Source organism: Carassius carassius, chromosome 2, assembly GCF_963082965.1.
Source record: "Carassius carassius chromosome 2, fCarCar2.1, whole genome shotgun sequence".
Classification (NCBI taxonomy): Eukaryota; Metazoa; Chordata; class Actinopteri; order Cypriniformes; family Cyprinidae; genus Carassius; species Carassius carassius.
This window is the reverse complement of record NC_081756.1, coordinates 43,486,193-43,512,395: the sequence shown is the minus strand read 5'-3', so window position 1 is coordinate 43,512,395 and position 26,203 is coordinate 43,486,193. Positions and strand designations below refer to the sequence as shown.

The window sequence follows — 26,203 nt, the reverse complement described above, 5'->3', positions numbered from 1 at the left end:
TTGAACTTCCTATTAGTCAAAGAATCCTGAAATGGAAATTGCAATAAATCAAAATAGATTTAAATAGAAATATATAATTTTAAATTGTAACAATATTTCACACTTTTACAATTTTTACTATACATCCGATCAAATAGCCAAAGTGAGAATTATAGACTCCTTACAAAAACATTACAAAATCTTCATCATTCCAAACTTAAATACATGCGTGTGATATGTTTACATTGCAAGTTTCAAGCTTTCAAAAGAAAATTTGACTGCATATGAAAGCGCTGTCTCTTACCTCCTCAAGCGCCCAAAGTGAATCAACAACAGGCTTGATCTTCTTTTGGTTGTAAAGTGAAAGAAGTTTTTGCACTGCTGTCTTGACTTGGCTACACCCACCCTGCTTGAAGAGGAGGTTCAGGAGCGAGAATCCGGCTATGACTTTATTCTCCTCATAGAGTTTGATAGGGTTCACCTTCTCAACCTGCCACCACTGTGAGATAAAGAACCATTTTTTTTAACAATGATAACAGACCACCAAAACTTCAAAACATGAAACAGTTACATCATGTACCAACACTTAAGATGGTTAAATAAAACTGTACTCACAGATTTAGCAAAACTGAAGAAACTTTTTGTTTCTCCTGTCACCATGTTTGATGAACCTGGAAATATGTTCACAAAGGTACATTTTAACACTGTGTGTGTGTGTGTGTGTGTGTGTGTGCATATGTGTTTTTTGTGTTTGATTTTATGATCAAAGGTGCAGTTGCTATTGTGGAGGTAAAACATAAAATTCACCACAATGATGACTGAATAAAATATGAACAGTAGGCTTTATAGGGTTAACTTACAGAGTCAAGTCAACTATAAGTAAACCACTCATAGGTTAATTGATTTTTCTGATGAGTGTAACACTGTGTTTCTGTGAAGGCTTCAAAACATTGCTTGTTTGAGCATTTCAACAAATCCGACACACCAATATTGATTTCAAGCTATCTGAGCAATGTCTGAAACCTGTCTGAAAACAATGATTATTTTTGCTGGAGCAAGTGGATCAAACATAACATTTTTAATGGACATGAGATGTTGTAAAATGCAAAGTACAATCTTGGCATATGAAGCAATAAAACGTGGCACTATTACAGCAATGCCAAATGGCACTCTTATTAATAAGGTCCATCCAGATGATGATGACTGATTCATTCATTTGGCAGTAATGTGTTCTTAAACCAAAATTTTACATTATCTCTGCTCTGCTCTGTGGTGTCCCTTCTAATTAGATATTCCTAATGGACAAGAAAGCTAAGGGAATTGAAGTAATTAAAGTTGCAGGCAATATCTTCTATGTGAATTATGTGTTTAACCTCAATTGGCAGAATGCGACACCTTATGTGTCTAGTGACTGCTTTTAGATGAGGGTCAGAAGGTCACAAATGAACCTTTTGGATATTTCCAACAAAGGGAAAATAACATCTTACTATATTTTTTCTTGAATTTCTTTTTTTACAATGCATGACCATTGCATGATGCAATAGTTACCAAAAATGAAAGTTCTGTCATCATTAGTCATCACCATTTAATATATATCACAGTCCACTTTTTAAACGTATGTTAAAATTCTTTTTCAGAAGGGAAGATCTTTTATAGTACTATAGGACCAATTCTCACCATTAACTAGCTGTTTATTAGCATGCATATTACTAGCATACTGGCTGTTTATTCATAGTTATAAAGCACATATTATGCCTTACTCTGTGTGACCATATTCTAGATTCTTTAATCCTCCCCATACCTAAACTAAACAACTACATTACTATTAATAAGTATTATGTAAATGCTCTTCTATCTGTTAGTACCAACCATACAGGATGTACGTTCCCATGGGCTTGAGCAAAGTTAGGCCTTTCCCTGTGTTCTCCCCACACAAACAGTCCAGTACAATGTCTACTCCATCTGGAGATATCCTGCAGAAGAAAAAAGACACCATTAATCATATATTACTGCTCTAAGCACTGGTAGGCTGCTTAAATGGGGGCCTCTGAAAATTTGGAATATTAATAATACCCTAATACTGAATATTGTTCAGCTGATAAGGAATGAGAGGTTTGTCTTTATAAACATAGGTTTTAATGCGTTCCTGTCTTCATGGTTCGTGGACCGCCTACAAAGCTTGACCATTAGGAGGTCTTGTGATGCCCGGGGTTCTGCCTATTGTGGAAGCAAGACCAACTTGAGTCAGATTAAATTTTGCTTTGCCCCTGATCCTGACTGGAATGTGGAACCACAGAGATGAAAAGAGTGCTGAGCTTCTCTCTCATACTCAATTTAAGTGAATTAATTTGAACATGCACAAAGATTAAATCACTTCAATAAAACATTTTGATAGAATAACACAAAACTACATAATACTGCCATAGTTTTCTATAAATAAACCAACGTAGTAATATGTTGTTTACAAATGAAATCCACCATAGGAATCGTTGGACAAAAGCACCTAAATCTTGAAAAAAAAAAGAAAAGAAAAACGTTAATACTGTAGTAATATAAAAACAAAATAATGTTTCCTCAGATTTGTTTTTGAGTCAGTTTCTGCACAATTTCTGGCTTTTTTTTTTTTTTGACCAAAAACATGCATCAAGGTCAAATCATTTCAACTAAACACATATTTTGTTACAATAAAACTAACAAAAAGCATCATGTACTATCATTCAAGATTTCAACTAAACTATGTTTGTGTGTTTTAGAATTGCCATAAAACCTTTTTTTGTAAGGGAAACCAATAAAAATATACAAAACATGCTTTGTAGATCCACTGTAGTAAACGTTAGACACAGTCCATAAATCTACAAAAAAAAAAATTGTTGCAATTGTCTCTGACTGAATCAGTAGCTGCACATTTTATGGCTTAACCAGAACATAAACATGCATAGAATCACTATAAAATACATATTTACCAAGTACTATCATTCTAGACACAAACCAAGAAAATGTTGTTGTTGCTGTTATTATATTTTAGAATTACCATGTATTTTTACCATTACTGCACCATGGTCTTGTTTCAGTACTTTTTTTTTTTTAAAGTTACCAATACAAAATCAACAAAAGATGCATTACAATTGAGATCCACCATAGGAACTTTTAGACACCAGCCCTTAAAACTTCTGCAATATAATGTTTACTTAAATTTGTCACGGCTGGCTCAGAATGAGTCAGTTGCTGCACATTTTCAGGCTTTGTGTGGTTGATCAGAAGGACGTACAGATGCCCCTCCCCATACATACTACAACACACTACCTTCCCATCTGCTGGGTGTTGCCATGGGGACTAGCCACACAGGTCTAGAGGAAGCACTGGTGACACGTCTGCCTTCTCAGACTTGCCTTCTCCTCCCAGTATGACTCATGTATTATATTCTCATCACCTAACCAATCCTGTTTCTCTACACTCGTTTACTTTCATGTAACATCAAAAACAGCGTTTGTGCTTACTTCTTAACTTCTGGAACACAGTCGATGTTTCTGTCAAACAGATGAGTGACTGAATGCTGTATGGCTTCGTGTTTGAAGGGAGAGGCGGTCCCAAACACAGTGACATTCGGGACAGTGGAACACAGTTGAGCGACTGCTTGACCCTAATATGGAGAAGATCAATAGATTTGATATTCGCTTGTTAAACTAGGAAAGCTAAATATCAAAACTGGATCATTACGATGATGTTTTGTATCCAAATTCCCATTTTTCTATAAGCTAAAATAAAACTTGCAAGTTTCTTTACTAACCCTTTCCCTCAAAGCAACAGACTTACCACCGCACCTCCTGCGGAGTGAACTAACACAGACATCCCCTCCCGGAGATTGGCCACTTCAAACAGCATCATGTAGGCAGCCACAAAGTTCATAGAGAAGGCAGCCGCCTCTGGGAACGTCATGTCGTCTGGGATCTTATACACAAAATCCAATGGTGTGCACACCACCTCTGCCCAAGCACTGTAGTTTACAAAAGCCATCACTCTGTCACCGATCTGAAAGGAGGCAAGACATGTCCTTAAAGGAATAGTTACATTTACATTTAGTCGTTTAGCAGACGCTTTTTTCCAAAGCGACTTACAAATGAGGACAATGGAAGCAATCAAAATGATATATAAGTGCTATAACAAGTCTCAGTTAGCTTAAGCGCAGAACACATAGCAAAGGCTTTTTAAATAATATAATAAACAGATAGAATAGAAAAAGAATAGAGCAAGCTAGTGTTAGGTCTTTTTTGCTTTTGTTAATTGTATAATAAATGTAAAGAAAGATGTACATGTAAAGATAGAATACAAAAAGATTAGAAAGCTAGTTAGTTTTTTTTAAAGAATAGAATTATAATATAGAGTGCAAGAGATAGAGGGTCAAATAAAGATGGAAATGATGTGTTTTTAACCAACGTTTAAATGTCCCAAGAGCAGTCAAGCACTTCAATGAATCAACTAGATGAGGATCTGCTCTCGAATATATTTCTAAATGTGACACAAAACTGTTAAATAATGTTTTGTTTAAAACTAAAACTATTCCTTTTGAATAGTTCACCCAAAATGAAAATTAGCTGATTATTTTCTCACCCTAAGGCCATTCAAGATGCAGAGGAGTTCATTTTTTCAACAGATTTAGAGAAATTTAGCATTACATCACTTATGCACCAATGGGTCCTCTGCAGTGAATGGGTGCCGTCAGAATGAGAGTCCAAACAGCTGATAAAAACATCACAAGTAATCCACACGACTCCAGCCCATCAATTATCATCTTGTGAAATGAAAAGCAGTGTGTTTGTAACAAACAAATCCATCATTAAAAATGTTTAAACTCCAAACAATTGCTTCCAGCTAAAATACAACTCCTTTATCCATTAGATTGTTTTCTCCAGTGAAAAGGTGGTGTCTTCTGATGAGTCAGAAACATGCACAGATCAAGCATCGTTTAGAAGCATAAATAGTTCAAAACAGTTTGACAACAGAGGATGGATTTTTTTTTCCACTGGAGGAAGCGCTAATATGAATTATGGCTTCAATCATTTTGGCCACGAGCACTGGTTTATAGTTAAAACACTGGATTTGTTTCTAACAATCACAAAGCTTTCTGCTTCACAAGATGTCAATTGATGGACTATTGTGGTGTAAATTACTTGTGGATTATCATGATGTTTTTATCAGCTGTTTGGACTCTCATTCTGACGGCACCCATTCAATGCAATAGCTCTACTGGTGAGCAAGTCACCCAAATCCGTTCCAAAGAAGAAACTCACCTACAGTCGTGGCCAAAAGTCTTGAGAATTACATAAATATTAGTTTTCAAAAAGTTTGCTGCTAAACTGGTTTTAGATCTTTGTTTCAGTTGTTTCTGTGATGTACTGAAATATAATTACAAGCACTTCATACGTTTCAAAGGCTTTTATCGACAATTACATGACATTTATGCAAAGAGTCAGTATTTGCAGTGTTGTCCACCCGCCTCTTGAGGATTGACCACAAGTTCTCAATGGGATTAAGATTTGGGGAGTTTTAAGGCCATGGACCCAAAATTTCAACATTCTGGTCCCCGAGCCACTTAGTGATCACTTTTGCCTTATGGCACGGTGCTCCATCGTGCTGGAAAATGCATTGTTCTTTACCAAACTGTTGTTGGATTGTTGGAAGAAGTTGCTGTTGGAGAGTGTTTTGGTACCATTCTTTATTCATGGCTGTGTTTTTGGGCAGAATTGTGAGTGAGCCCACTCCCTTGGATGAGAAGCAACCCCACACATGAATGGTGTCAGGATGCTTTAGTGTTGGCATGACACAGGACTGATGGTAGCGCTCACCTTTTCTTCTCCGGACAAGCCTTTTTCCAGATGCCCCAAACAATCGGAAAGGGGCTTCATCGGAGAATATGACTTTGCCCCAGTCCTCAGCAGTCCATTCACTATACTTTCTGCAGAAGATCAATCTGTCCCTGATATTTTTTTTGGAGAGAAGTGGCTTCTTTGCTGCCCTTCTTGACACCAGGCCATCTTCCAAAAGTCTTGGCCTCACTGTTCGTGCAGATGCGCACACACCTGCCTGCTGCCATTCCTGAGCAAGCTCTGCACTGGTGGCACTCCGATCCAGCAGCTGAATCCTCCTTAGGAGACGATCCTGGTGCTTGCTGGACTTTCTTGGACGCCCTGAAGCCTTCTTTACAAGAATTGAACCACTATCCTTGAAGTTCTTGATGATCATACAAATTGTTGATTTAGGTGCAATCTTACTAGCCACAATATCCTTGCCTGTGAAGCCATTTTTACGCAACGCAATGATGGCTGCACGCGTTTCTTTGCAGGTCACCATGGTTAACAATGGAAGAACAATGATTTCAAGCATCACCCTCCTTTTAACATGTCAAGTCTGCCATTCTAACCCAATCAGCCTGACATAATGATCTCCAGCCTTGTGCTCGTCAACATTCTCACCTGAGTTAACAAGACGATTACTGAAATGATCTCAGCAGGTCCTTTAATGACAGCAATGAAATGCAGTGGAAAAGTTTTTTTGGGATTAAGTTAATTTTCATGGCAAAGAAGGACTATGCAATTCATCTGATCACTCTTCATAACATTCTGGAGTATATGCAAATTGCTATAATAAAAACTTAAGCAGCAACTTTTCCAATTTCCAATATTTATGTAATTCTCAAAACTTTTGGCCACGACTGTACATCTTAGATGGCCAGAGGATGTGTAAATTTTCAGCAAACTGGTGAACTATTCCTTCAAGCTCCATACAGCAAACTCTATTATAATTATCAATGCCAGTCTGAAATTAGATGAATATAAAACCAATAATTTTTTGTCTATAAAAGATTAGAAAAGTATAAAATCAATACATTACTGAATATGTGCACAACCAACAAATCAGAAAAGCAAACATTTCTGCACATACCTCAAAGCCTTCAGTGTTTTCTCCAACACTCTCTACAATCCCAGAACACTCAAATCCAGGCACAAAAGGAGTTTTTGGAGGATTATCAATATTTCCTTGACGCACCATTAGATCAAGAAAGTTCAGTCCACTGTAAAATTAAATGTTGATGTCAAGATAGATGTAATACTTAATTCTAGTTTATTTTAATAATTAATGTAATAAAGTATTCTGGACTCCTACATTTATTCACCAGTTTTTTTTTGTTTTTTTTTTTGATGATGATGATTTACTTCCAAAACCACCAGCATTCAAATCATGAAATATTAAAATCCTAAATAGCATTACTAATACGGATATTAGATGAAAGCACTTGTTCTTCTTGCTGCAACATGTTGCTGCTGCTGCCAGTCGCGCGAGTCTCAGATGCGCCACACCACAGTCATCACGCATGCTGAAAAACAATTATTAAATGACTATGCAAGCTGAGATAATTACCATGCTTTCACGCGAATTTTGACTTCTCCTTCTTGAGGCTCTGGCATTGGTTTCTTGGTGACTTTGAGTTTGTTTAGACCACCAAAGCCCGTGAGCAGCACAGCCCGCATTTCTTTTGAATCTACAACCGCAGAAACGGGATTGTCCGGCTCCTTCTGGTCTATCATTTGCTCGGTCTCTTCTGCAATCTCAGTCCCTTCCTTTGCCATGTCTGAAGGTGATGTGGACAGCCTAACGGTCTGCGGAATCCCTCCCGGTGACTGCGCTCTTTGCTGCTCCTGCCGCACCATCCACTGGTGATGTTCGAATCATGAACGGATCGTTCTTGCGAATCGTTCATTGGAACCGATTCGCACAACGTTTGTGAATCACTTGACTGTTAATGAGGTTATTCTAAAATGTATGAGACTTTTGGAAAAATAAAGAGCTAAACAGTATAAGGAAATATTGTTGCACCTCCAAAGTAAATGAATAAAGAAAGAAAAATAAAGAAGAAGCTTCTCAAGAGTCGATAAATCAGTTATGGAAGCGGTTCACTGAAACTAAAGCTGCTGTATACATTTTATTGGCAAGTACAATGATAAACAGGAATATTTAACTAAGTATTTAAGTCCATAATAAGAACTACGTCGTAGAAATACTCGGTTATATAGATATATACAATTAGAAGCACTGGAATGAACTATCCGAGCGAACCGATTCGATCAAATGAAATTGATTGAATGCTTCTCACTGGAAAGCAGAATACTGTACCAAAATAAGATACAGTACCGTAAAACTAGTAATTGCCTACGAAATAAATAAATAAATACTTGATAAGGAGGTTTCTCCTCAGTACCACTGTACCTTATATTGGCGATACAATTAAAAATGCCACAAGGGATATGCTTTTTGTTACAAAACACAAAAATGACATCTAGTGGTGAAAATGGTCCATGCAAGTCATTAAAAAATACACGCATCGAAGAAATTACATATTAAATAAAAATAATCGATAATTATTGGTTTGCTTGACCTAGAATAGGATCAATCTTCTGCCACACATTGGAAAAGGATGTGACATGATTTAATGGATCAATAGACGTAACAGAACAGAAAAAAATCTGATAACTGACAAATCTACTTCAAGTGTAATCATAGACAAACAATGGGATCAATAAACTACTGAACAATGAAGATTCAAACCATCCACATGCCTTGCACACTCATTTTTACATTTTTCTTTCACGCTCTCATTTACAGCAAAAACAACATGACAGTCTTTTCTTTTGTGCGTATTACAGCATTTGTTAACCATATCTAACTATACATTTTTATTCATAACTGAAGAGTATTTATTTGCCACTGTTATAACTCTGCATATTTTACTTTAAAAAGGGAGACAGACTGAGAGACTGAGGTGTGTGATATAAGACGGAAGACTGACACAATGTGAGAATGACGCCGAGCAGTTGCTATTTTCCAGGAACATCAGTGAATATCCGCAGACCGTGCATGGCTTTAATCTCATCTTTAAGAGCCTGTTGAACAACAAACCACAAATTATGATTTACACTGAATACTATTTTAATGACATTTATTGTGATCTGATCTGAACTAATCAAATAACTACAGTAATGAATTAGTCAGAGAAATAAGATTAGACAAGTGGCCTGTTACACAAAGCTGGTTGAACAAACACAGTGTAGGTTTAGAGTTGACAAAACCAAGCAAAACCAGTCCAGGCTAGATCTGGTTCAGTGGGGTCTCATTGAGTTTATGCAATTCACTTCTCTGTTGAACGTTAAGAGAGTGTAACGAAATATGTCCAAAAAAAAAAAAAAACCTGTTGCTGGCATGAAAGTTTGAGAAGGCTATTTTGTCTCAAATTCTTTCACTGTGAAGTGCTTTAATTTTTTTTAAGAGATACAGGGGGAGTGGCTTTACTGTATCAGATCATTTTGATAATTCTGGATAGGATAGTTGTGTTGTGCAGGTCACCATAATGATGAACCCTGCTAAAAAAACGATCAATTTTTACGAGTCTGAAAAAAAAAACAGACTGCTCAAACTTACATGGGTGTCCACTGAAACCGTTTTTGTGTAAAAGGCCACAAAACTAAACAAAAAAAATCAAACAAGACTTTTATTCATGCATCCTGTTTGGATAGCTGGGATGAAAAGAAAAGAGGAGAGGAAACTGCTGTTTCTCAAATACTCTGGGCCAGGCCGTATGTTGCTTTGTTTTTTTTTTAACTCTTTTCATTGATGGTGGGAGAGAAAGGGAAACTACAAGGCCATATTTGGCACACTTGTGTAATAAAACCTGTATGACTTCATTCTGCAGAACACAAAAGATGATTGGGGTCACAAACAAACATTGGACTCCACTGGCTTTCATTGTATGACAAAAAAAAAGAAAAAGACATTTTTCAAAATTATTATTTGCGTTGTGCAGAATTATGTCATGGACTCTCTCCCTTTAACTTCATTTTTACTGAAATGTTGCATAAAAACCACTCACAGTCATGCTTTAATACTAAAGCTTGCTCAGTGATATTAAATCAATAATTATGATGCACAGCTTTCAGGAGCTCGCACTAATTCAGAAATTACGTTTAATGTATTACTATTAAAGACAACGCACATGACCATTTAAATAAAAAAATATATAATAGAACTAACAGAGCTAATAGAACTGTTTACTGTATCAAGTTATAAATATCCGATATGACTTTTACCTGATTGACTAACTGGTGCTGCTGCACGGTCCTCTTTCCTCTAAACTCATCAGACTCGATGTGTATCTCGTACATTGCACCACAACCTCCTGAAATGAACCCAAAGACATTACAGCAAGCATGCATACATTTCCTGACCGTTTAAACACAATTCAGATCTGAAGATTCATTACCTGATATATCCACCACCTTTAGCGATGAAGCGCGAGGAAACTTCTCCTTCAACAGTCGCGTGAGTCTCGTCTCTGCATCAGTCAGAATGGAAGCAGACCGCGCGAGCAGACCTCTACACAACACTTGAGGCTAAACACGGAAAGACACAAATGCAACGATGGTTTTACAATATGATATTATGCCCGCGTGGTATCTGACAAGGCGACAGTGCAGCTTTATGCTGTGCGTGGGTCAAACGACTCTGTCACATTAACGCATGCAACACGTCATTTTGAGCAAACGCAAACAAAACACACGCGTTAAAACAGAGAGAGAGCAGATACAAATATTTACGCTGCATCTGATGGTTCTGAGCACAGACATTTTGGCGTCGAGGCAGTTTGTCAGTTCATCAAAGTATAATAAAAATAAATATTAAGCCGAATATAGACTTGACAAAGTCATGTCCTGTTTAACTCCAGTGCTGCTCGTCTCGTGAATATGTCGTCACCACCTTCAGGAACACTTTCATGGCGCCCCCTGCTGATCAAACTATTAATCTACTTATATTATTTATCCCGCGTCCCAAACAGTATATGGTCCCAATGTTCATACTGTCCATCCTAAATAGTACCTTAAATAAAAAATAAATAAATAATTGCGTCCCAAAGCGTTGTATGTTCAAAAGAGTATACCAGAAGTCCCCGGATGGTCTACTATTTCAGGTACATTTTTGAGGTCTAGATCAGTGCACACTTTAATGGCTAATATTGTGCATATTTACATAGAAAAGCTAATTATTAAGTAGCGGAGCTTTATAAACAGTTCAGAGTATTCACGTCACCTCCATAAGATGATTGCCAGAACATATTTACTGGGATTTTTGAAAAGGTCCTGTTCACACATGATCTACACTTTAACTAACCAGTAATTTATCAGTAAAGACTGTTTGTGTGAAAGAGGCTAAACTCTTCCTATGTATATGTCGTGTATTTGAATTGCTTAACATGTGCATTATCTCACTAGATTTGGAACGTAGCCTAAATCATTTATAAACCTTTGCCAACACAGGAGAATACATCAACCTATGTCTAAATGTGCCATGTATTGTACATCGTGATTTCAAAATAAACGTTTCTGCATGTGGCCAAAGATTAAAATTTAATGGCATCGTTTAATCACGCTGTAAAGTTAAACATCATCAGGCCATTTTCGCCCTCTGCAGGTATTTGTTTTTCATACATAAGTTGGTTATGTACATATTATATAGTCATATTACATTATGTATTTTAACAGTTTTGTTCAATAAAAATATTGTAATTTCTTGGTTTTGAGATTTTGAGTAAATTATTATTGCCTTATCGTTAGTTTATATATAAACACTCATACTAAAGCTTGGATTACATTTAGGTCCGTTTTTGTTAGTAATACAACATTGGGACACAGCACTAGTCAAAATGACTGGTAGAGGGTTTTGAATCGTCCTATTGATTTGAATCGATTCATACCTCATTCAGGAAGGCGATCAGATTTCATAGCACACTTCCCATTTCAGTGGTGAAAATGTTATTTGAAATCTAATTAGTCATCTATGAATGAAATAATAGGCCAGAAACTGTCCGTTTCAGATTCTATAAAAGATTTTCTTTAATGTTCAACAGAAGAAACCGCTTTGGAACAACTTGGGGATGAGTAAATGATGAGAGAACTTTCTTTGAAGTCTCACTTTTTAACCTAAAAATTAAATAAGGCTAGTAGAACATTTTTGTATGGTTTATTTTTGTTGTGGGTTATATACTATTATTAGAATGAATAATAAGTTTATGGGTGATCCCATGAATAAGAAGGCATACCAAAAACTTATATTCTTACGAAATCTTAAAAAGTCACAAAATGAAAACCGGAATTTCATGTGAGGACATTATTATTGCCCATTTCATAACATATTCAAGTCTGTATATTATTGTTATAAAATGTGAAAAACCATAATAATTAAGCTAATTACATAATACATCAACTGAATAAAGCTGGTTCTCCCAGTCTGTAATTACTGCGTGTGTATAGTGATATTTCTAGCTCAATAACAGAGTACTTGAAGACAACACTAAAGTACAGTTAGACTGTATCAGAAAGGTGTAGCCTTGTATTTTTTTTTTTAAACAGTATTTTGAATGCACTTCAGCCCAGTTCAAACACTGGCTAGAACCATAATGACAGAAATAACGTCGCTTTGATTTCTTTGTGCAAGCAAAAAAAAAAAAAAAGACAGAACAACAATTCTCATTTCTTTTTGAGATTACAATTGACCTTAAAGTACATTTTATACATATTTTTCCAAATAAGAAAACGAAAACATGTAAAAAGTGTATTCATGGTCCAGATGGTGTCCGTTTGTTCCACTGTATACAGTCAATCACAAAATGTGACTTCAATATGACAATGTCTTTATCAACTTTGTAACCAGATTATCATAATACCAACATTTACAGGATATTCTCAATCTCCATCATCATGCCTGTATAGCTGGCATACAAAGCTTTAACTACTGTCTGGTATGAAGTAGCCATGCATGTCCATGTGGAAATCTACATCTATACATGCCCGGGCAACCTCTTTGAAAGACTTGCCATCAAGCACCAATAGAAAGCCACCCTGCCCAGGTTTGGCGTTTATGATGCATGTCAGGACTACACCTAGAAATTAAGAAAAGAGAAATTAACAACAACCAAAAAAAAAAATTCACTTAAAGCTTAAAGTGAATAAAGCATAATTATACGATGTTTAAATCCATTTAATTTTAATCTTTGGCCACATGCAGAAACATTTGTTTTGAAATCGATGTACAATACATGGCATATTTAGATATGGGTTGATCTATTCAATGAGATTAATTTGGTCAATAGCACAAACCTCACACAAATTATTAAGACGACAGTAACTAACCATCATCTTCATCAACTGCATCTGGTCTGGGAATGAAAACCGGCTCCGAGGCAAAACCGTCTCCTCCAGTCCACTCAATCTTCTGCTTCATCTCAGCATCAAACTTGACAATCTGTTTGATTTATATGGAATACATTTACTGACAATGTTTACTTTGGAATTTTGCAATGTTTATAAATATACAGTAAAAATTTAAATAGTCAATACCTTTGTAGCCACTGGGGATATGTCCACACAACACATGTATGAATATCTGTACTTCTTTCCATTGAAATTGTAATTAATTCTTGGAAGTTCCACACCTACATGAAATGCATCAGTTTAGAGATTAAGAGAGCCCAAGTATTAAAATAATAATTAAAAAGAATGTGACTTGCCAGCCACTTTTAGCTACACCTATAGGCGGAAATCGCGGGGGGGTCGGGGGGGTCCTATCTGAGGCTTGTCCCCCCCTAAAATATAATTGAAATATGTGTATTGTAAATAGTATAATGATATATAGTTAAACGAATTGTGTAAGTACTAAAACGATACAAATAAAAACGGAGCAACAACAAAAAAAAAAGTTGCAAAAAAGTCCCCCTGCTTTGCCTCACATTGCTTTGGTCCACTGCCTGCTCCCCTTTTACCTCACCACCACCGACACACACACAAACAGACACACACACACACACACACACCAGTCCGGGACCGGTTGCGAGAAAACAACGTGTCGTGTTTCAGAAGCTAGTTGTGGAACTGTAGTATGTCAAGCTTACTTTATTCACATTAAACATCGGATGACGTGATTCTTTTCTCTTTAGTATAGATGATGCTGAGTCATTAATAAATCGTTTTCAAAATTATTATTGTGTACCAGTTTACTTTTGTCACCGATGTAGTCTGCGCTGTTAGCGATTATAACGTCTACCCTTGTTTTATACAGGCGTTTACCTAGCTTGTTTAATAACTATGTGTCTTACACACACCCATAGTGTACGAGTCTTGTACGTTAGATTAGATTAGCGCGGGTGCGCATTTAGATTTTCCCGTGTTCACTATGATTTAGTCGGTTTCAGTGGCGGCTTGTCGGGTGAGGGAGGGGAGGCAGTTTCCCCCAAATTTTGAGGTGAAAATGAGGAAGATTTAATGTTAATAAAATTCACTATTCATTTCAGTTCATGTCTCAGAATTTATATAATTTTGTTTGTAATTTCACAGTTGTAATACCATTACACGAAAGCTCCGCTTTTCTATCGCGAATGTGGCGAATCTGCTGATGTAATTACAACCGCTAAGTGAAAGAGAAGGGGAGGGGGGGGGGCAGGGGAGGTGGTGTTTCCTAACTGAATGAATCCACTTTTTGAACAAATCAGTCATTGATGTAATAAATTATTATTTTTTGTTTTCCCCTCTCTTTCACGTCTATACCGATCTCACTATACAGTTGTGTGAGGGTGTATGTCTAAGAGTGTGTATGCCTTCATTTTGCTAGGCATGGCAAATGTTTTTATATATGCATGTTTTAATTATAACTGAAGTAACAACATTTCTATTAAATGTGCTATATAAATAAATAAAAGTTAAAGTTAAGTTCAAATTCCATTGTATTTTGGTGGCTTGATTGTGTAAACAACTTCAAAAACATTGCAACAAAAAAAAAAAAATGTTTTGAAGAATGTTTTGAAGCTTTTTCACTGAACCAGAAAGAAACTTTGAGAAGAAGGATAATGGAACGGTCTCCGTGCAATAGTAAGGCTTTCCTCTCTGTACACATATCCTTAAGTACAATTTTGCCTGTTTTATTGGTGTCCCCTTCAAAACTTGCTCATGAGAAATGTTATGTTTATTGTCCCCCCCAACATTTAGATGAGATTTTCGCCCCTGGCTACACCTGTTCAACACGTTAACACGATGTCTAATAAGCCAATCACATAGCAGTCAATACATTTAGGTATTGTATGTAGACAGTCAAGGAGATCTACCTTATGTCCAAAGCGAGCATCAGAATGGTGAAGAAAGGCGATTTAAGTGTCTTTCAACATGACATGGTTGTTAGTGCCAGACATGCTTGTCTGCGCATTTCAAAAACTGCTGATCTACTGAGATTTAAGCACAACCATCTCTTTACAGAGAATGGTCTGAAACAGGAAAAAAATCTAGCCAGTGGCAGCTCTGTGGGCGAAAATGCCTTGTTGATGCTGGAGGTCAAAACAATGGCCAGACTGGCTTGAGCTGATAGAAAGGCAACAGTAATCCTAGTTTCACAATGCAAGTGTGTTTTCCACACCAGCAGCAGGACCAGCATGTGAGTCAAGCAGGAGCATTGCGTTAGATTTTATTGTATAAGATAGAGAACATTATATGGAGTATAGAAGATTTAACCATTTTAACTTGTTTAATTGCCATAGGCAAATTATAGCTTCAAATATTTTAAATAAAACTCACAACGAACAATTCATCTTGCTCAGGATTCTTGAAGTTACAAAAGGAGAATATACATAAGGATTTCATTATTTTGTGTAATATATAAATATTTTACAGGTTCACTTACGATTGAAGTGACAAACTAAGGGCTTTTATTTTCAGTTCCACAGTTAAAGATACTGAGCTATAGACAAATGCCCATGAAACATATGGACAGCTTTAATATTTGGCCTAATAAAACTATTAATTCTCATTGACCGCTTCTAAGAAAAAAAAAATATGAAGACTTCAAATTAATTTATAGCCGTCTTTATAAAGAAATCTGTAGCTTTGGAGCCACTGCTGTGGAGGCCACTGTGCCACTCCTGTCAGCTAAAAACAGGACACTGACGCCACAATTTGCACGGGCTCACCAAAGTTGGACCATAGAAGATTGGAAAAAGTTGCCTGGTCCGATGAGTGCAGAAAACAGTAAAACTATTTGCATTACTAACTAGTGTTTAGGATTATGATATTACAATAAAATGTGATAACCACAATTTGCAATATAAAGCTGCATACCGGAATGTTTTTGTAGGGATAAAATAACTGGAAGTGAATGAAACCAGAGGACTAACACATTCAAGTTACAAATGGACACACTTGCCCATACATTTAAAAACACACCCAACACACATACAGAGTGGACTCAATGTCATTAGCTTACCATCACAGAGAACCTCGCCCTGACACAGAACTTTCCCCTCTTTCTCCTTTACAGCACTTGCTGTAGTGTATTTAAGTTTGACCAGATCTTCACCAATCTCACCCTGGGTAAGAAAAGAAAAAAGGATCTAAATAATCCGTTTACGGTCTATAGTCAAAGGCTCTTAATAGAGCATAATAAAGCAGACTTCCATTGATGGAAATACCATATTTTCCTGACTATAAGTCGCACTTTTTTCATAGTTTGGCTGGTCCCGCGACTTATAGTCAGGTGCGACTTATTTATCAAAATTAATTTGACATGAACCAAGAGAAAACATTACCGTCTACAGCCACAAGAGGGCGCTCTATGCTGCTCAGTGCTCCTGTAGTCTACACTGAAGACATAGAGCGCCCTCTCGCGGCTGTAGACGGTAAGGTTTTCTCTTGGTTCGAAATAAATGCGACTTATAGTCCAGTGCGACTTATATATGTTTTTTCCTCATCATGACGTAGTTTTGGACTGATGCGACTTGTATTTAGGTGCGACTTATAGTCCGAAAAATACGGTAACAGTGTTTGCACAGCAGCCAAAGTTTTTAAAACCAGAATGTTTAGCAAATATGAATACTGTGAACATCATGACATACCATGTCGCTAAGGGGCAAGACAAATCTTTTGCACTTTGGCTTGCAGTACACAGTATCTGCTCCCATCTGCTCCTTCAGCTTGTCAAGGTAAAACATTTCATACAAGCTGTTGTCATCATAGCAGATCACATCAAAAACAACATGGCCATCATCTTCAAATGCATTGACTTGATGGTAGACAGCCATTGCACCAGTGTAGAATTTGATCCCAACTTCCTTTTTTGTCTTTCGGTCAATAAGGTGAATTAGGGTCTGATGAACGTAAGTGATAAAAGAAAAGTTTAAATATGCAAAGTAAACTGGTACATTTTCCAGTTGACAGAAGCATGTCCAGACGTGCAATCAAAAGGTCTAAAAGAGTTCATTCTTACGCTGTCTTCAGGGTGGAATTTCATGCAGCTGGCCCAGCTGACCCTTCTCAGATAGGCTGTGGCCATTTTGAGGACATCCAGCTTTAAGGGCTGCTCGATAAAGACAAAGTAGTTGTCAGTCATGCCAAAGCTGTGGTAATAACTGGGTGAGAGGAGGGAACGGCAGGGCACAGTGCACATGACCTCAGCGCTTTTCAAAGGTGGAGACCCATCTGACCCACCTGATTACACACACAAAAAAAGAAATTGAGGGTTAGAAGTTCTTAGCATGTCAGGTAATTAGTGACGGGAACAACCTGAGCTTTTCTAAACTTCTTGCAAGTGATGTTTTTGTGTTTTTTTGGGCCAGAAGCAACGGTTTGAAATTAAAAATCTGTCTTTTCTGGGTTTATTACAAAATGCAGCCGTTTGCTTTACCAAACATTCCCTGATGGACTGGAATTGTGTTGATTACTTGTGGGTTATTGTTTAACAGCTGTTTGGACTCATTCACTGCAGAGGATCCACTGGGGAGCAAGTGTTATTTTATTAATCTGTAGGGCTTGTGTGTGTTACTGAAGGCTTTAACTACTTGTAGAATTTTTTTAAATGTACAAATGTTAAGTGAAAGGTCTGCATCATCGGAGATAACAAAATAAAATAAAATAGATATTGTACAGGTTTATGGGTTCACTGAGAATGGCTTTTGTGGCTTCCGACAGAGTTAGATGTGGAGTTCCCGAAGCACTGGTTTGAAAAGAGATTCTCAAAGGTTTCAAAAGCACACATCACTACATAAATCAAAAGACTTTAGTAATATGAGTGTCTTTGTTTATCTATCGATGGGAAGAAGTGCAAAGCACAACATGGCAAACAGAATCATGCAATCTAAAAAGAACCAATAGCCAATTTGTAAAGTTATTGTTACTGTGAATATGGCTGCAGAGTGAACTTTTCTTCAAAGGGACTTTGATATAATGCTTAAAAGTGATGCATGTCATTTAGTGGCCACCAGTGCCTATAAACAAGTATTGCAAAATAATTGTTTTTCAGCAAAGTTTTTCAGCAAAACTCAACAGCACAGTCTTAAGGCGTTGTGTGTGACTGTGCTGTTGCTAAGGTGTTCCAATTAGTTTTAGCACATTGTTATGCAGTTGCTATAGTGTTCTGTCTGGGTGGTTGGTTGCTTGTTGAAAATAAGCTGCTCTCAAATTCTCTATGACGTGTGCAAGCAGAGCCAAGTTTAATATCTGGGGTAATGGATTTGAACAAAACCCTTATGATGAAAAATAGTAAGGTGCACCAGAAATTATACTTACTTCCTCCTGGAACCTTGAACAATGTGTATTTAGTTTTGCCCTTCTCTGCGATGCATGTTCCCATACTGTAGCTATTTCCCTCTTTATCATAATGCGTATGTGATGCCACAATATTTACAGGAAGGTATTTCAGGTAGTCCACCTTGGGAGAATAAAGCAACAATATTCTTTGAGAACATGTAAACAAAAAAAAAAAAATTAAATCGTGACTATTCTCAGAATAGCTTTATCATGGATATGAGAACATCAATTTGGTATTGGTAGACTAGACCTGCTATGCAAGCTGCGGCTGAATGGACTTTACTGTCAATAGATAGACAAACTGCTGGGAGTATATAGCAAGATCTGCTTCTACAGCTTGAATAGGCCTAAATAAATAGCATATTTAGCTTAACTAGCTTTTAGTGAACACTGAACTGGTCTATATAAAATGTTGAGCAAGCAAGCTCATTGGCTGCAGAAATCAATTAGTTTGTGCCATCTAATGTAGTTGCTAGCAGATTGCATGCAAATGACATCAGTTTGCACAGACTACAGTTGTAGAGTCTGAATTAGATACTTTCACAAACTTTTTTTTTACCTTGTCTTGTGTCTCTAAAGTCATGGGGTCAATTTTACGAATGTAATTGGTCTCAGATGTAGCATGATAGTCTTTTCCATATTTGATTATGTTATTGGCACAGTTGTCAGTGAAGTCTGGAATGGTGTGGCTCAGGAAAGTGATCACTCTGAAAAGGTAGTTTAAAAAAAAAAAAAAAGTTCACTAACAATATCCTTTTTTTCTTCCTGAAACAAACGCATCAGAGAGTTATGCTACTTACTTGGAGAATATATTTTTGCACGGGTCTGGGTATGCCATGGTTCCCATCTCTGACACCACTATTCTGTTGGCCTGCATGTTGGAGTTGTAGGTGTCACCTTGAAGATACTTGCTTTTGTACATCACTTCTCCTGAAAAAATTAAATAAATTTAAAAAAAAAAAACCCGTAGATTCATTGCACAAAAACAAATATTTCAAGAGCTTCTGATGGTTACGACTTACAGCTTAGGAACATAAATTCTGCATCTCAAAATTTGTGTTTTATCATATCCAAAGCCATCTACAAGGAGATTTGGGAGCACTTTATGCTTCCATCCGCCGACAAGCTTTATGGAGATGCTGATTTCATTTTCCTGCAGACCATTTCCATGTGGATCATGATATTACTGTGCTTGATTGGAATACAGAGGAGCTGAAGGCCGCTATCAAAAGCAACCTGGGCTTCAATAACGCCTCAGTGCCACAGGCACTGATCGCCTCCATGCCATGCCACATTGAAGCAATAATTAGTGCAAATGGGGCCCCAACCAAGTACGGAGTGCATAATTAAACCGGCTTTTTAATTGTACTATTTAAATTTTCCAAAGCTGTAATTCATAACTATCAGAATTGGGTAGAAGAAAAAAAAAAAAAAAAAAAAAAGCACACCTTTTGAAATTTACTTAAGTTACAAAAAAATAACATTTTCCATGATAATCTAATTTTTTTGAGATGGACCTGTATCTACATGTGGACCACTGAACTAACAAAACCCTCAGGACAGTAGAAACGTACATAACAGCCAGAATGACAAACTCAATACCTTTTTTAATTGTGAAACTGTGCAAAAGTGCCATTCCATCAAACCAATGGTTGTATCTTGTCTCCCCCAAAGAGAAGAGGCCAGGTCCATTGCGTAGAAGCGTGCCCTGCAGCCATTCAGGAATCAAGCCTGCAGAAATAAAACACATTTAAACTATTTTAAGTGGTACAGTTTGGTATAATTGACTGCTCATGTCCACTTTTCGGTCCAAACCATCATACGTCAAGCACACAGAACCATTCACACACGCACACAAAAATAAAAAAAATATATATAAAATTATTAATAATAATAAATATATATACACATACATATGTATATACATGTATGTATATATGTGTATATATCATTTTAAAATATATATATATTTTTCCTTTTTCAGTTTGTCCTTTCCTGTATTTAAACTTCTGCTCTAGTTGTACACCATTCTGGTTTATCATTTTTAATTCTGTATCATGATTAAATTAATATCGCAGACCTATTTATGATAAATTCATCGTATTCTTTCCTTTTTAAGTGACAATGACTAAAAGCATCTGCTAACTGAATAAATGCATATGAAAAGTACAGGGTTTGTACAAATTTTTAAACCTGAAATTCAAGCAGTGAAAGCTGGTGCTTATAAAAGTTACTTAATAAAAAATTACTATTCATTATGGTTACTGCCTATTTAGAAGCCAATTCTATAGTAGACCATTGCTAATATAAACTATTTTCCCCATTTGTACCAGCAAAAGGAAAAATGTACTACTGTATTCCCATTGCTTGCATAATGAGTAAGCAAGAGAGCGAGAATGAAACGTATACATATACTAATTTCTAGAGCCCGACCGATATATCGGCCGATATAAGCTAATTGCATTTAAATCGGCATTTATAACGGCCGATGAAACATGAGAAACAGAGTCTCATGCTTCACTCATTTTATGAGTGTTGCATAGTGTGCCCACCAGAGGGAGCTCTGCAGCTCCAGAGTTAACAACAGCGCCAGAAGTCCACTACAGAAGAAAGCGATCAACTGTTTTGACGGGGAGTCTGTCGTTCGTCATGTGAAAATGATTGTAGATTTAGTTCATACCCTGTGTATAAAAACTGTGTGGTAGTTCTAGCTAATGGTCCTATCATTATTACTTCTAAATATTCTGTAACATCACTTACAGCCGCTAATGCATTGCTATATTAGATTAGCCACAAAGCTAATACCATGTTTATCAGTGGAAGAGCGCGAACGTTAATAGGAGGTCAAACTATAACGTTAGCGTTTAACTTATTCTTATTCTATTGCGGTGTGTTTCCCACATAATGACCGCGTAATTGGGCCTTTCACACAGGACGCGGTATGCACGGCGCTTGCCGCTGGGCTCAGCGTTGCCCTTCAGATACAACGCGATTTGCGCTGCACTATGGCATAGGCGGAGTTTTAAAAACGTTTAGCGGGAGCTCTTTCATAGTCTGTAGTGATGGGATTTATGGCTCTTTGAGGGGATCCGGATCTTCGCGATCCGTTCCTTTCAAAGAGCCGTTCAAAAGAACTTTTGGCTCTTTTTAAATATTTAGTCAGTTTTAAGAAGCCAGCTTGGGGGCATCTCAGTTTTTCCTGGAAATAATTACTGGGAGGAAAAATGAGGTGAGATTTGTAGTCAAATAATTAAAACTCAGATATCACACACCAATATCTGAGTTTGAATTATTCTGAAATATTGATTATTACCTCGTTTGTCATGTGTGGACTATATTCCATAGGGTTGCACAAATCCCTCTGCTTAGACAGTGACATCACTATTTTGGATTTACCTTTAGTACAAAATGTGTGTGTGTGTGTGTGTGTGTGTGTGTGTGTGTAAAGCTACGTTGACTTATGTTATTCATACAATACCTACTCAAATAAACATCAAAAACAAAGCCGGCTGCAATGAATTTCTGTGCAAAACAGCTTTTACTACAAACACTTTCACACAAGAACATTTTGATAGAAAACAAAAAATATTTAAAGTAGATAAAATTAGAATAAATAAAATGGAAATGTCTACATACTATTACTACTGTAAACTTTGCAAATAGGACATCAGCCCCTTCAAGTCAATGAACAATAACAAAGTGGGCTGCAATGAACATGCACAACTAATAACTAATAACATAACGCTATAAAGGGTTGGCCTGCGCTGGGTGCGCCCCTCCCCCTATAACTGTTCTGTCTCGCGGAGGAGCTCATTTGTGTGCATCTGTGTGAAACACGCATAGGAAAAAAGAACGACAGAAAGAACGGCTCCCCTCCAGCCGCGACTCGGCTCCCATCGTTCATGTTTATGAGCCGTTCAAAAGAATCGGTTCGTTCGCGAACGTCACAACACTAATAGTCTGTTCCTCCTCCTTTCGGTCAGGAGCAAACATGTATCTGTCCCGTTGTAAGAAGCGAGCGATAGCGCTAGTCCTGCTGATGAGAATAAAGAGAGAAGCAAGGAAGAAGAGGCTACCCTCAGGTCCAGAGAACAATTTGGTGAATTCAGGCTGGTTACGTTACTCTAACAGCTTCCTTTTTAGCAGGCCCCTTAAATGCTTGCTATTAACTTGTTTGAAGTTGGTTCTTCTCAAAATTGACAGCGGTGTGTTCATGACACTAACGTTAACCATTCAACTTCGAATTGATTCCGTAATCTTCCGGTAATAGTAGGCAAGACGATGTTTTGATTCAGACTGCACAAAGAGAAGATATACGGGTCTGTTGTGAATGTGTCTGTGAGAGCAAATATAGTGTAGTTACAGTAACTACAGTAGGTGCGTCAGAAATGATTAAACCAGAGGGGACATGTAAATAAATGTGAGCTGAACCAGCGCTTTTTTTTTTTTTTTTTTTTTTTTACATATTGTTTCAAAGCAGCTTTACAGACATAACAGGAAAATGTTGAAATAATATTGTTAAATATAAGTAGGTAATACCTATTGCTTGACAAATAAAAAAAAAATATATTTCTCATTTTTGCCTATGTAGGAGATCCCAGTTTATTATTATTATAATTCTAATGATGACATGAGTAATGATACATGGTGATATTATTAATACACATGCTTATTCTTTCTCCGTCTCTCTTTCTGCCTACAGATGGCTGAAAAAAGGTGAATGCTGTAGCAGCAAAGTGTGGGACTACTTCTGCAAATACTTTAACTTTAGTATTATAATTTATTTACAGTAAACACACAGACTGTTAAAACCAGCTTCAACTGGAAGAAAGTAAAAAAGTGTTAAATGTTTAAAACCAGACTGTTTTTTGATCATTAAAAAATATATACTTTTGATGTGCAATTGTTTAGTCATTGAGACTGTAATCTAAGGCTTTTTTAAACATAATCCCTTCTGGAAAATGGTTTATACAGCCCACATACATAGAACAGGCAGATATTTTGCTATTGAATGTTGTGTAAATGCAGTTTATAGGAAATGGGTCTAATATCCAGATTATTTTTAAAATCAAAATATCGGCTTATAAATCGGCTCTTTTCGAGTTAATATCGGCCCCCAAAAATCCATATCGGTCGGGCACCCCTTAGCGGTTTTATTTGAAAACATCATTTGTAGGAACACTTTATATTTGTGTTACAGACTATAAACAAATTGTTGCAGAAAGCAGTTTTTGTCATGTGTCCATTTAAGCAACACACTTCTAATACGGAGTGCAAATCACTATAATTGTCTGGTTTTATGTAAAAATGAATGTAAAAAAAAAACCCTGGCTTATGTGATCTGGACACCATGAGAATGACAGGACCGGTTTAGTATGATGATTTTAATATACAAACCAATTTCAAATATTGTCCTAAGTAAATGAGTTATTAGATTATACCATCTCTAGGCTACCTTTAGGGTGACTAGAGAGAGTTGATTTTTCACATGTACACATAATGTCGTTACAATGCATTGCTACACACTGCATGTTCTCAATTATAGATGGGTGATTGACAAGAGTCGTTGATCCCTTGTATGAGTCTCAATTACACTAACTGGGCATTCTAAAGAAAAACAAAACAGCATTTCAAGCAAGATATTCAAATTCAAGCACATGCGTTTCAATCCTTAAAAACAAAGTTAAAATCAAGCATTCTCCAAATTTTCAAAAAAAAAAAAATAAATCTCATACACGCGCGCATATATATATATATATATATATATATATATATACAGTACAGACCAAAAGTTTGGAAACATTACTATTTTTAATGTTTTTGAAAGACGTTTCTTCTGCTCATCAAGCCTGCATTTATTTGATCAAAAAAAAAAGAAAAAAAAAAGGAATATTGTGATATTTTTACAATTTAAAATTGTTTTTAAATTTATTATACTTTAAATTATCATTTATTTCTGTGATGCAAAGCTGAATTTTTAGGATCATTATCACGTGATCCTTTTGAAATTATTCTATGATGATCCATTATCAAAGTTGGAAACAGTTCTGCTGCTTAATAGTTTTTCAGAACATGTGATACTTTAGGATACTTTGAATAAAAAGTAAAAAAAAGAAGCTATGTTTTTAAAATATAAATATTTTGTAATAACAATATACACTACTGGCCAGTAATTTTTTTTCCCTCTTTTTTTAAAATAAAATCAATACTGTGTTAAATTGATAAAAAGTGATAGTAAAGAAAATATATTATTAGAATATATATATTAGAATTTATTTATTTTTTTTAAATAAATGCAGTTCTTTTTAACCTTTTATTCATCAAATATATTAGACAGCAGAACTGTTTCCAACACTCATAATAAACCCGAATATTAGAATGATTCCTAAATGATCATGTGATAGACTGGATGTTACATGTGACACTGAAGGCTGGAGTAATGATGCTGAAAATTCAGCTTTGCATCACAGGAATAAAATATATTTTTTTAAGTATATTCAAATAGAAAACTATTATTTTAAGTTGTAATAATATTTCACAATATTACTGTTTTTTCTGTATTTATCAAATAAATGCAGGCTTGATGAACAAGAAACTTCTTTCAAAAACATTAAAAATAGTGATGTTTCCAAACTTTTGGTCTGTACACACACACACACACACATACATATATATGCGATTTAACTCATTACTGGGTGTTATCAGGCACTCTCAACTAGAAAATTCTAATCAACTAGTAAACTATAATTTGGTCAAACTTAATGGTGGGGATATTGCAATAATTTTCAACCGCAAAGTTAAACTTAGAATTCCTCACTTAAATTTTTTTTTTTATTAAATTCGGTAGGCTTCACATGGTATCTAAAACAAAAACTGATAGGAATAAGAAAAAAAATACGAAAAATTAAAACAAAATTGTTTACTTGTTAGTTGTCCGACATGGCTGGACAAGGTGAATAAAATATGAACTTATCGTGAATGTCCTATTATAAGTGTTTACAACGTCACAGTGATGCCTCCCAAGAGAAATACAATAAAACACGGTGCAGTCCACAGGTGTATGTTGCGCAAATAAACGCATTATGCATTTAATACTTATCAGCGAAAAAACGGCATTGATTCACTACAGGCGCGTGATGGCAACGTATTTTCTGCTCATACCTTTTACATCAGCTTTGATGGGCTCCGGATGCTCGTCCTTGTTTTTACTATAGTCGTACTGCATCATTCCAAAGCGTCGTCGAAAGTTCCTCCACAGAAGTGTGACAGTCGGCGTTCGAACACAAACTGTCTTTAAAGATTTAAGAAGGTGAAGACTCCGCCTCTCATTACAGGACTGTGTTTGCAACGTGCTTCTCTTATCATCCCCTCATTACTGCCGTGGGATCGTGATTGTTCTTAAAATGTAAACAGGTGCAAATTATATAAAAAGAGAATATACATAAGTAGGTCAATCTGGTTGTCTATTTCATTTAACTGTACCATTAGCACGATCTGAGATAAACATCAAAAGAAGAAAAGTCAGCCAGGTAAGTGTTTTACTTTTGTAGTTGATTTTGCGC

General features: G+C 36.3%; 3 protein-coding genes across 3 annotated transcripts in view; all 3 read right to left on the bottom strand.

The window, feature by feature from the left end:
- The window catches only part of vat1l (vesicle amine transport 1-like), a 41,615-nt gene extending 33,883 nt beyond the window's left edge, over positions 1-7,732 (bottom strand). Inside the window, exons 1-7 of the mRNA XM_059504425.1 lie at positions 7,396-7,732; positions 6,919-7,048; positions 3,793-4,008; positions 3,477-3,619; positions 1,849-1,952; positions 595-650; positions 284-478 (exon numbers count right to left, since the gene is read on the bottom strand). Coding sequence (XP_059360408.1) covers positions 284-478; positions 595-650; positions 1,849-1,952; positions 3,477-3,619; positions 3,793-4,008; positions 6,919-7,048; positions 7,396-7,685 — 1,134 coding nt within the window. The 5' untranslated portion in view covers positions 7,686-7,732. The remainder of the gene's footprint in view (positions 1-283; positions 479-594; positions 651-1,848; positions 1,953-3,476; positions 3,620-3,792; positions 4,009-6,918; positions 7,049-7,395) is intronic.
- A 712-nt stretch (positions 7,733-8,444) lies between these two features.
- LOC132098237 (bolA-like protein 3) lies at positions 8,445-10,815 on the bottom strand. Its single transcript, XM_059504420.1, has 4 exons — positions 10,623-10,815; positions 10,289-10,418; positions 10,116-10,204; positions 8,445-8,915 (listed from the first exon to the last, which is right to left on the bottom strand). Exons 1-4 carry the CDS (start codon positions 10,650-10,652, stop codon positions 8,850-8,852), a joined length of 315 nt encoding a protein of 104 aa, XP_059360403.1. The 5' UTR covers positions 10,653-10,815; the 3' UTR covers positions 8,445-8,849.
- Positions 10,816-12,540: 1,725 nt separating this feature from the next.
- LOC132110399 (beta,beta-carotene 15,15'-dioxygenase-like) lies at positions 12,541-25,967 on the bottom strand. The gene is made up of 11 exons (XM_059516972.1): positions 25,803-25,967; positions 20,244-20,372; positions 19,442-19,571; positions 19,201-19,348; positions 18,621-18,762; positions 17,323-17,543; positions 16,952-17,203; positions 16,324-16,426; positions 13,419-13,513; positions 13,212-13,323; positions 12,541-12,961 (listed from the first exon to the last, which is right to left on the bottom strand). The coding sequence occupies exons 1-11, from the start codon at positions 25,867-25,869 to the stop codon at positions 12,807-12,809; spliced, it is 1,554 nt and encodes a 517-aa protein (XP_059372955.1). The 5' UTR covers positions 25,870-25,967; the 3' UTR covers positions 12,541-12,806.
- Positions 25,968-26,203: the final 236 nt, after the last annotated feature.

What these genes read in the sequence shown, in the direction of transcription:
- LOC132098237 (XM_059504420.1), bottom strand. Translation starts at nt 10,652, where the DNA reads ATGTCTGTGCTCAGAACCATCAGATGCAGC. An exon ending in AAAGGTGGTGGATATATCAG is followed by an intron (nt 10,205 to 10,288) that starts GTAATGAATCTT and finishes GGTTCATTTCAG; the next exon opens with GAGGTTGTGGTGCAATGTAC. An exon ending in AGCACCAGTTAGTCAATCAG is followed by an intron (nt 8,916 to 10,115) that starts GTAAAAGTCATA and finishes GTTGTTCAACAG; the next exon opens with GCTCTTAAAGATGAGATTAA.
- LOC132110399 (XM_059516972.1), bottom strand. Translation starts at nt 25,869, where the DNA reads ATGATGCAGTACGACTATAGTAAAAACAAGGACGAGCATCCGGAGCCC. An exon ending in CATCAAAGCTGATGTAAAAG is followed by an intron (nt 20,373 to 25,802) that starts GTATGAGCAGAA and finishes TTATTTCTGCAG; the next exon opens with GCTTGATTCCTGAATGGCTG. An exon ending in TGCAGTTGATGAAGATGATG is followed by an intron (nt 12,962 to 13,211) that starts GTTAGTTACTGT and finishes CTTAATTTCTAG; the next exon opens with GTGTAGTCCTGACATGCATC.